General features: G+C 42.5%; 1 protein-coding gene across 1 annotated transcript in view; it reads right to left on the bottom strand.

Annotated features, from left to right (window-relative positions):
* Positions 1 to 9,750: 9,750 nt before the first annotated feature.
* LOC109916750 (EEF1A lysine methyltransferase 3-like) overlaps positions 9,751 to 11,444 on the bottom strand; it is a 5,451-nt gene continuing 3,757 nt past the window's right edge. Inside the window, exon 3 of the mRNA XM_020516485.1 lies at positions 9,751 to 10,163. Within this exon, the coding sequence (XP_020372074.1) occupies positions 9,751 to 10,163 (413 nt within the window). The remainder of the gene's footprint in view (positions 10,164 to 11,444) is intronic.

Genomic DNA, 11,444 nt, shown 5'->3' on the forward strand with positions numbered 1-11,444 from the left:
GCTCTTGCGAATTGCAGGAGTCGAGACGCGATTCTCACTCTCGCGAGCCTCGGAGCTACATTGCTCCCGATGCTGGGTTGTCGTCATGTTTTCTATTCGAACTCCCGAACCCGTCCACAATGGTTTGCAATGAAGTTGACGCCGGGTACAGATTTGCAGCAATGGTTGGAATTGCAATTATTTATCGAGTTTGGTGTCGTATTGGCGCCTCGGATCGCGTCACAGCCAATTATGTGTCATCAGTTCTTAAGGATTTGTACGTAGCAGCCAATTTTGCAACAAGGATTTGAGTAATAAATGTGGAACGTCGTACTTTCTTGATTTTGCGTTGAATTAGCAATACAGCTAGGCCCCCGTGTCTCCATTGGCGAATTGTCCCATACCCCCAGACACCTCAGAATTAGAATACTGCGGTTGGTGTCTCGTTCCAATTCTTGGGGCACAAGTTCTATTCTTAACGCAGTACCGAGGGAATGCTGTTCGGCTCGAAAGTGAAAGGGCCTCTCGTTGCCAGTGAACATACACATTATGTGGCACCATTTTGAAGCAATGCTTGGGAGCAGGCCACGTGGCTTCGTCAATCACTACCTCTCATTTACCACCGAAAACAGAAGATCTGGCTAGTGCCTCATTGCCCTTCTTGCTAGCTTGCTCTGAGCAAGTTAGTCAGTCGTCTCCTGCATGCAAACAAATAGTGTTCTTCAAAATACTTCAGAAACGTTCAGTAATGAATCTATGAGGTTCACCTACATTTCGAAGAGCAGATAAATTCCTGGCCATTACGGAACCTAAAAGCAATTTTCGAACCATCTCTTCCACAAGTAGAATTATCTACTCTTAAATTCCTGGGTAGAATCGTATTGATCTGGAAACGTCAACTCCCTTTCTCTCTCCACAGATATTGCCAGAATTAGAGTTTCACCAACCAGCACTTTCTGTTATTATTGCAGATCTCCAGCATCAGCGCTGCTCTAAATTTTATCCTTTTTTGTTCTTTTGGTGCAGAAGTTGCATCCATGGTAAAACGCAGTTTATGTTGTCTATTCCCTTTTATTGATCTTGAAAACTCCAATAGCATTTCCAAACGCAGGGCAGGGCTATCTCTTTTCCTGATGAGAAAGCCTCCAAATGTGAAAACGGGACACATTTTCAGGGGTTGCCGGCACCCGAAGACTTCGCCATTCACGTGTGAAATTCCCGAGGAGAAAAATTTCCGTTAGATTTTCCGAATCATACGCAAATCTCCAACCTTTCAAATGCTGGCCCTTCAGCATTTTGAAAATGAATGACAGCACCAAGTCAATAAGCCAAACATCCTCCTGGGTTACTACTATATGATCGTTCATTGTCATTGGGATAAAAACCCCGAACTACCTAACAGCAGCCCGGCTGTCCTAAACCGAAATTGGCGGCTCTGATCACGATAGGAGCTTGATATATCCTTCTCATTGAATATTACGAATCGTCAACTAATACAGGTCTTATCAGACAGCCTTGTCATGCGTGAAATATTCACTTTACCATTCTGCGGTCATACCTGATTTTACAATAATTGAATAACTAATACAGCAGAGATTTGCAGGGGGCATATGGCAGAAGTTCGGTTATGTTAATCTCAGTGAACGAAATTTACACCACAGTAAAAATAAATATCCGTTTTTCAGAAGGGGCCTGGAGGATAAACAGCAGCGCCGATGGACAATAGTAACAAGTCGACTTCAGAACGTTAGATGTTGAAACACTGGGATATTTAAGGCGCCAGGAGAGAGACCAAACGGCACAACGTGGCAACCATTGTATTTTCATATTGATGGAAAATTTTCCATACGCAAATGAAAGGGTATGGAATACACTGAAGCATTGTGCTTTCCAGCACGAAATTCCTTTAATTAAAGTTAATGTTGAGCTGCATTTCTTACAGTGACGACAGAACAAAACGTAAAAGTACGCGCCCTTGAATAAACCATTACATTTCATGACATTGTTTCCCGACGTTTTTGGGTCTAGATTAACTTAATTACTTGTCTTCCCGTTACTAATCCATTGATGAAAAATCAATTTAGTGCTGTTTTAGGCCCAATGAGGAATTTTTTTAAGGTTTGGTCAGGTCAGTCAGCAACGGTACTCCCAAGAGAAGGTAGCGTGTGGGTGATATCCATTGAATCTCCGCCCCAATACCCCCTCACCCCTATCTAGAGTACATTCTGTGCTCTAGCCACCCTCAATGTTTCTTGAAAGCGGTGTTCAACTCAGCTGAGATGTCACTCAGTGGAGTACCTGGTTTTACCGTAGGGTAGGGAGAGTTGGGGGGCACGCAGGTGATAGATTGTAGACAGCAGTTGGCTCCCTTATCCATGTTTGAATTGTTGTCATGACACTTTCATGGAATCTGAATCAATGCTGAGAACTCCCAAGACAACTATATGCCAGGACGTACCCAGGTTTGTGATGGTGGTCCCGGACTCATTGGTTGTAAACTGTAATTCTGCGAATATTTCTATGTCAGGTTGTTGTTTGATTAGCCTGCGGAACGCTTCTTCCAATTTTGGCATGAGACCCTCGGTTTTACAAAGGTGGACTTTGCTGGTCGTTTGGTCTAAGTGTGTAATTGTTTCTCCCACTGTTTAAGTTAATGCCGGGTGGTCCATCCACTTTTGGCTTTGTTTTTGTGGTTACCGACGACCTGAATGACTTTCTACAGTTTTTCGGTGGACAATTACGACTCAGCCACATTTATGTGGATCTGAATACACATGCTGGCCAGATCAGGTAAAAACAGCAGATTTCCTTCTCAGAAGGAGGTTATTGAGACTCATTCGTCTACTTCCTCCTCCAAGCGCATTAATTTCCATCACACAGCTCAGTTATTGGCAAATTGTGCAATTTGCAGTGTACAATTCAAGAAACACCAAAAGGTCGTTTTGGTGGATTGTATTATATTTTTCAAAACACTAATTTCGACTTCGGGTGCTCAATACCAGCTTGATTGCTGTCCTAAATAAAAACCGAAAGAACTGAGGACGCTGTAAATCAGAAACAAAAACAGAAATTACTGGAAACGCTCAGCAGGTGTGGCAGCATCTGTGAAGAGAAATCAGAGTTAACGTTTCGGGTCCGGTGACCCTTCCGCGCATTTCTGTCCTATTGGAGATGTAGTAGTTATTTGGCATTCCAGCCCCTCTGTTACTAACTTATTTCCTGAATGCCAAAACTTCTGGATAGCCAATGTCGCCCAACAATTACAAATTAAGGTCTTCTTATGGCCTGAACATTTGAGGCACTTGCGACTGTCTCAGTCTCATCATTACAATTACGAGAGAACGCAACATATTTGGATGAACCTCCACTGTATTTTGACGTTCTTCTTATTGACAAGTACCCCAGGCTGCTCTGACACGGCCACATCGGTACAATCTATCACCTACAGCAGCTGCTAAAATCGTTCCAAGGTAAAAATGTACGTGACCCCTTTTGGTTGACGGAAGGTTTATGTGGTAAAAGTGAGAGAGGCTGTCTCCTGATATTTAGTTATTTCATTTTGGTAAGAAACCGATGAGTTGTTGATGTACCGTAGCTGCTAATGATTCGTTTGACTCCTGCCCTTCAGCTGCAATCTATGTGGAACGCTCTTGCATGTAATTGCATCCGTTCTTGTTCTGCTGCTTCTTGGTTCGTTGTGTCGTTTTATACAGTGGTCTGTGCAATCCAGTTGGGCTGGCAGTTAACATTGCATAGTATCCCCTGACATGCGCACTTAAGTGATGTTGCAGAACGGCAATTCCTCAGTACCAGTTATTTGTCTAATGCAAGGAATCATCCTTGCTCTTTTCACCTCTTGTGCTGCTTATTGCATGTCAACGCTATGGTCCTCTTAGCAAATATGAGAATAGCAAACTTCTATGTGCAAATATCAGGAGATTTTATCATCATGAGATTTCTACGTAAATTTCCAGAGCTGTTCTTTAAAAAGGAGTTTAAGCAGACATTAAGCAGCATACTGATAAAAACTAATAATTATCGCTAAGAAACATAATCAGTACAGCGACAGCTGTAACAACAGAAGAATCAAGGGAAAGAATACATCATATCATAAACAAAAACCCTTCCTCAGAACTCCAGTCACCAGATCCGAAACGTTAACTTTGATTTCTCTTCACAGATGCTGCCACACCTGCTGAGCTTTTCTTCGGTCTTTGTTTCTGATTTACAGCATCCGCCGTTCTTTCGGATTTTAAGAAAATCGAAGGATTTGGAGGCAGTAAAGGAAAGTATATCTGAGGTGCAAAACCAGACAGTCGCATCCAATGCTGGAGTATTCCCGTGGCATTGTAAGGGCTATGTTTGTTCCTGTTTCTCAACTCTTTCAACTTGAGGCTATAGGCATTCTAGAATCGCCAACAGAGGAAGCAGTGCCTTGGCATCTTCCATGTAAAGAACTACTCTCTGAATGTTTCGATTAGATCACCTATTGTTCCAGAGAAGAACTTACTATTTTAGGAAATACTCCAGTGAAACTCTGTTGAACCTCAGTTAAGGAAAATATAACATGTGTTTTTAGGTAAGGAAGCCAATAATCAATATTATATTCCAAATGGGATTTCACCAAACTTGCGCACAGAATTTCAGTATGATGTCCTCACTCAATACATTTAGCATAGAATGTACACTTGTAATTGATTTTATGTTAACTTTTCTGTAATTCATGGAAAAGGCCCCGCAAATTCCTTTGAGTAATAATACTAGTTTTTTTTTTTGCTTAATTTTTGATAAATATGCTGTTCTCATTGATCCTAACAAATGGATAATTGCATAATTTCCTATATTATGCTCAATCTGCATCTTCATACCCAATCACTTAACCATTTTCAGTTCTTCGTAACCACAACTTTATTTCTCCTAGCTTTGTACATTATAAGCATGCAAATTGAATGTAGAGATAATAAGAACTGCTGATGCTGGAGTCTGAGATAACACAGTGTGGAGCTGAAGGAACACAACAGGCCAGGCAGCATCAGAGGAGCAGGAAAGCTGACGTTTCGGTTCGGGACCCTTCTTCAGAAATGGGGAGGGGAAGGGCGCTCTGAAATAAATAGTGGGGGGGGGCGGGCGGTGATAGCAGGTAGATAGTGGAGCGGATAGGTGGGAGACAGGACAAGGAGCGGGGGATGAAGTTAGTAAAGATGAATGTAGGTAGATAGTGGTAGGGATTGGTCAGTGAGGTGGGAGGACCGGATAGGTGGGAGAGAAGACGGACAGGTCAGTGAGGCGGGGATCGGGGGGTGCTGGTCTTGGGATAAGGTCGGGGGCGGGCAGATTTTGAAGCCAGTAAAGTCCACATTGACACCATTGGGTTGTAGGGTTCCAAGGCAGAATATGAGGTGTTGTTATTCTCCAAGGCGGAATATGAGGTGCTGTTCCTCTCCAAGGCGGAATATGAGATACTGTCCACTTCCAAGGCGGAATATGAGCTGCTGTTCCTCCCCAAGGCGGACTATGAGCTGCTGTTCCTCATATTCCACCTTGGAAGCCAACAACCCAATGGTCTCAATGTGGACTTTACTAGCTTCAAAATCTCCCCACCCCCGACCTCATCCCAAGACCAGCCCCGCCTCTCAACCCTGCCTCATTGACGTCCGCCTTCTCTCCCACCTATCCGCTCCTCCTACCTCACTGACCAATCCCCACCACTACCTGTCTACACTCACCTTTACTAGCTTCATCCCCGCCTCCTTGACCTGTCTGTCTTCTCTCCCATCTATCCGCTCCACTATCTATCTGCTATCACCGCCCCCCTCTCTATTTATTTCAGAGCCGCATTCCCCTCCCCCATTTATGAAGAAGGGTCGCGACCCGAAACATCAGCTTTCCTGCTCCTCCAAATTGGACATAGGATAACTGTAATCACCTTGTTTTCCTTCCACACGTGTGCACTGCTATTCCTCCTAACCCAACTACTCTGCCTCAGTCTCCAAGTATAACATTTCTATCTGGAGTGAATTTTTTTTTGTATCGTCTTCATTCATTGTGTAATAAGGAACCAATTAATTTGCGGCTGCAACTAATGTAAATCGGTGTCCTAGGTAGGAATCAACAATCGTTACATAGGCAGAGTGTGTACAGATGCCTTATTAATTTTCATGTCAGCTGATACTCCTGCAAGATAATCTTCGGTCCTTTAGACGTTAACTCACTGTTTCCAAATCTAGGAAAATGAATACATACCAGCACTCTTAAAGCATTTCCTTGCGATCAGAGACACGTGTCAGTTATTCAGTTTCCCAAGAGAAGTGAGATGAGCCATTCGAGACATCGATGTACAAGAATAGGTTTAAGTGATGCAACCACTGAAACCTGTTTTGTCATTTAATGAATTCATGGATGATCTAAGGCCACAAACCAGACATGGTCTCCTAAACATTTAATGTCATTGGCTAGCAAGTTTCTTTTTTAATTAGTGATTGGATTATTTTGTGGACTATTGTCCCACTATTCAACTAATCTTCGTGCAGAGACATGGTTTCTATTGCATTTCTTCAATTTCATAGTTCTGATATTTCGACATTGCCATTCTCTCATTCTCCAAGTCTGTTTGTAAATGATTTTTCATTCAATCATGACAATTATTTTCATTGCCTTAAAAGAATTCGAAGTAGACATAACCTTTTGTATTTAAGAATGTCCTAGTTTAAGCAAGCTCTCTCAATAATCAAACTCCTGGAACCCGCTAACATTCTGCCGAATCGGTAGTGCATTCCTTCCAAGGATCTTTCCAATAAATACTTTAAAGCATTTTACTCTAAAATATGCAGAATATACTAAATATGGCCTAGTCAGATTCTTGTATCCTTGCAATAAACGTCGTACCTCTTGCCCGCCCAACATTTGGCTACAAAGTCCAACGTCGATCAGCTTTAATTTCTGACTATTTTGCACGCTACCTCACTGTTTTAGGCATGTGTGCACATGAATCCTCAAATCCCTTTGGACCTCAGCTCTTTCGTTGCTGTAAAAATCCGTGTATCTATGTGTTACTGCAAAATAGATTAACTTGTATTCACTTGAATTGAATTCAGCTGCTCCGCAATTCAATGTTGACATCCCCTCCTTACGTAATAGCCTCTATGCTGTAATTCATTGGTGAGAGGTCTTCATGTCAAACGGATAAAAAGGTGACGCCAGACAACTAGGTCATAGAAGCTTGGATGGAGGTCACAAAAGAGGTCAGCTCCCTTGGGGTCAACGAAGGTAGCTGAAAGCAGTGTAATAAAAGACTGAGTGGTCCCTTGCGATCGGAAAGCGTGAGTATGGAATAATTCTATAGATGGAATTCCATTCAGGGTGTGAGGGTGTGAAAAGTACGCATAATGGTTAGACAATGTCCAAACGCAGAAAAATACTTAAGACAGATACACCACGTTGAATGGTGCTGAGTAATGCTAGAGATAGAGACAGGGCTCCGAGAAAAGCAAGATCCGTTAATTTCGAAATACCATTAGAAAATGGTTGCAGCAAGAATGGATATGTTGGCTACCAGAGTGAACGCATAATACTTCCTCTAAAAAACGGGGTCATAAAGCCTATAAGAGAGCAAGGCCTGGAGGAGCAGCTCAAACCCTGGTCATTCAATTTCACTACACTGAATGAGGAAGCTCTACAGCTAAGGAGCAACTAACGCTATATGGCCATTGGCCACCGAGACGCTGCCTGATACCTTCGGGGTGATGAACATGCGGAGCCACAGACGTCTCCGGGAAAGATTGCACTGGGTAGGTGGATCGAAATTGGGAAACGGAGAGTGGAAGGGAGCATTGGTGGATTGATTTTGTTAGATTTTAGCATTCGGAGAGGGATGAGTGTCTCAAGTTTGAAAGGATTGGTGTTTAAATTCTAGGCAGCATTGGTTTGTGTGCATAGGTGTATAGGGCCATGTGTGCGTTTTTGACGGCTGAGTGGTGTAGCAATGGTGTATCTCTAAATGAATTTCTCTTAGTACGGAGACAGTTAAAGCCACGGTATTTAAGCTTGGAGGAAGAGCATTCTTTGTAAACGTTCAACAGTTATATGGGCACTTACGTAAACAGGGCTAATTTGCAGGACAACATAAACTAGGTTCTGAGATTACAACAGACAATTTAAGCAAAGAATGATCACAGACGAGATGGTGCGAATGACTTCTTTCTGTGTTGCAGGATTTTCTGATGTATTGATATTTGTCGCGTCAGCGAGCAAGTATGGATTTTTTCTTGGCACATAAATACTTCTGGGTTTTGTACCTTCCCCGCGCTTTTCCGGTGCATCATCAGGTCGCAGGAGAGCGCGAGAATGAGATAGAAAGTCATAGGCGCTCTCAGATGCACGGGCGGATAAATTGCAACGTTGCAATTTTAATTCTTCGAGGCTTATTATCCATTTTCGCGCGTTGAAAGTAACATGCATTCATCAGAAGGTAATTGAGTCCGTTGCACACAATATATTTGTTTTATTCCATCTTGCATTCATTTGTCACTCAGAATTAGAATAATTGCTTCACGGTCACAATAACACATAATTGACCAAGCTCAGCTTAACCATTCCCAAATTCAATTCAACATTAAAACCGTTCGGCGCCAGATGCAGATGTTCTATGCATTCACACTTTGTAGTACAATATACGACAGAGATGTGAATTGTTTCGAACCTCATACTTGTCAAAACTCTTACATTCTATGCCTAGGCAATTGGCAACTTAGGGGCTATTTGTAGAAGCTGACCGATATGAATTAACATTGACTAATGGTATCACTGGCTCTTTTGCTATCTGTTCTGTGTTAGTTGACAACTTCGTGGCCAAAGTTTTCAGTTGACTGACGTAATTGTTGCGACGAGCATCTACGGTGGCTATAACCAATCTCTGTGCGGCGAGTATACAATTACACTATTGCATGCGAACGGTATTTGACAGCAAATTTCGCCAACTTAAATATGAATACAAAGTGCACAAACAGTCCAATTACTTCTGCACTAAGTCGACGGTTCCCAGCAAGGCGGTGTGAATATATCCATTAAATTCAACTGTTGGACAATGTCACCGTGCAATGGTTTTCACATGGAGAAACAGCAGGTTATGTGTCAACTCGTCTCTAGGTTTTAAACTGACATCTCTTATCATGACATATATTTACCTGTTTATGTTATGTTCCTAAATATTGTTTGAAAAATATTTCAAGTAGAAGTCATACGTCGCAGTGTGGAACATGGTTCATCGAATCCACACCGACCCTCCGAAGAGCATCCTACCCTAATCCGATAACCCTGAATTTCCCATGGCTAACCCACCTGGCCTGCACATCCCTGGACACAGTGGGCAATTACGCATGACCAACTCACCTAATCTGCACACCTTTGGATTGTGGGAGGAAACCGGAGCACCCAGAGGAAATCCACGCAGACAGAGGGAGGATGAGCAAACCCCACACAGACAGTCGTTCGAGGTTCGAAACGAACCCGGGCCTCTGGCGCTGTGAGGCAGCTGTGCTAACCACTAGGAAGAGCGCGCAACAAGCAACTTAGCTGTTGGTTCACTACATTAATTTAGTTATCTAGATACACCATCATGACAAACGGAACTTCTTAGGGAAGATTATGAACCACGTGATAGAATGAGGCGATCCTAAAACATAGCCTTGAAGATTATGGATTTTGAATTTATAGAACGAATAGAGAAAATGAACCCCTTATCATGAATTCCAATGTCAGCTAAAGTTTCCACATTTATGTTAGGAACCAGTCCTCAGGACCTCTACCAATTTTGGTCATTTTGTACACAGTAATATCCTTGTCCGCTAACCTGTCAACAACCATGCATTTAAAATACACGGGTAAAAGTACGTCATGAAAAGATAGGGAGCCATTTCCTTTTCGGAATGCGGAAGCCAGATAGATGGTCGTATCTGAATGAGCGAGATAATGTAATGTTCTGATTAGTGAAGAGTAAGAAGCTGAGCTATAAACAAGATCCGAACCCAGAATGAAGTCATACTCGTTGGTAAATCTAATGTGGTCTTCACCCCAGATCAAGGGGCGGATATTTATACGGTGTCTGCAGGCAGCCGGGATGTTGGTGGCGATGTTGTGTTCTATCTGCTGCAGTGCGTTCGGCTGATCTGTCAAGGTAACATTTCCACCTGACAAGAAGAAGAGAGAAATTATTCATCCACGTTGACAGTTGGCCCTGACAGCACGCTGATAAACTATTTGACCACAGCATTAAGCGAGGTCCTGCTGAATTCCGGGATTCGCTCACATTGAGCATTGGGATCATTATGCGTCGAAAAGGCACTGACACAAATGCTCAGGCATTGATCAAAATAACCTGGAACATTAAATGCGAACTTATAAATAAGGAAGTCTGTTTTGTTTTAAAGCTCGCGGGGAAGAAAGTTCGTCTCATTTTCCTCCAATCACCTTTCTCAAAAAAGAATGAACACTGGGAAGTTGCTTTTCGACTTGAGTAGATGGCATCGCCACTGAGTCAAAATAAGATCCTCTCTGCTACTAGATATTACCATATGGTGATTATCGTCGGGATTTGATCAATCATAGTCGCGCGGGAAGGGATAAGCAATTGTTCATTCCACAAAAAAAATGTAAAAATTCAAACTTGCGCTTTAGTAGGGAATAGTATTAAATAGAATCACTAGACGCCCTTCGATTAGCCTTACCACAAAGAACAGTAGTTACCTTATAATTCATAGGCAGAAATGACGCAGGAGACCGGTTGATATGAAGCCGTGTGCTAGCAGGGAGGACCAACTTTTGGCTCAGTGGGAATGTCACTTGCTCAATTGTAAAAACAGCTTTCCGGTGTTCAATCCTTTTGAGAATAGTTTTTGGAGCTGGTCAAGACAGATTTTCTTGTCTATGCTCTTTAAAATAAACCAGGATTCCTTTTATTAATCGATCTAATGTTACGTTCCCCTGAAGTGTTCCTGACTTAAAGCAATTTCTGCGCATTTATGCCACTCGGGGTGCCTTGTTGGTGCGTCATGATTTCCAATTTCCTTGACAGAACTACACAGTTAAGTCCATCTCTCTGCTACTGCTTCAGAGTCCTTAAAAATTTGACTATTTCAAACGTATATTCTGTAGTACAAGTACACTCTGAAAGTCACCATTCAATCTGTGATTACCAGCTTTTCAAATGATACACTGTGGAAAGGAAGTGAGTTAAAATGCTCCTAATATCTCTCACGTGATTTTGTCAATTTTTCCTAAACATGCGTCTTTTTGTTAACAACCGTTCTGCTGGAAGAAGCAGCTCATCCCAATCTACTCGATCAAGACACGTGCATGATGTTAAAGATGGTAGGAACTGCAGATGTTGGCGAATCTGAGATAACAAGGTGTAGAGCTGGATGAACACAGCAGCCAAGCAGCATCAGAGGAGCAGGAAAGCTGACGTTTCC

Source organism: Rhincodon typus, chromosome 8 (genome assembly GCF_021869965.1).
Source record: "Rhincodon typus isolate 14 chromosome 8, sRhiTyp1.1, whole genome shotgun sequence".
Lineage (NCBI taxonomy): Eukaryota > Metazoa > Chordata > Chondrichthyes > Orectolobiformes > Rhincodontidae > Rhincodon > Rhincodon typus.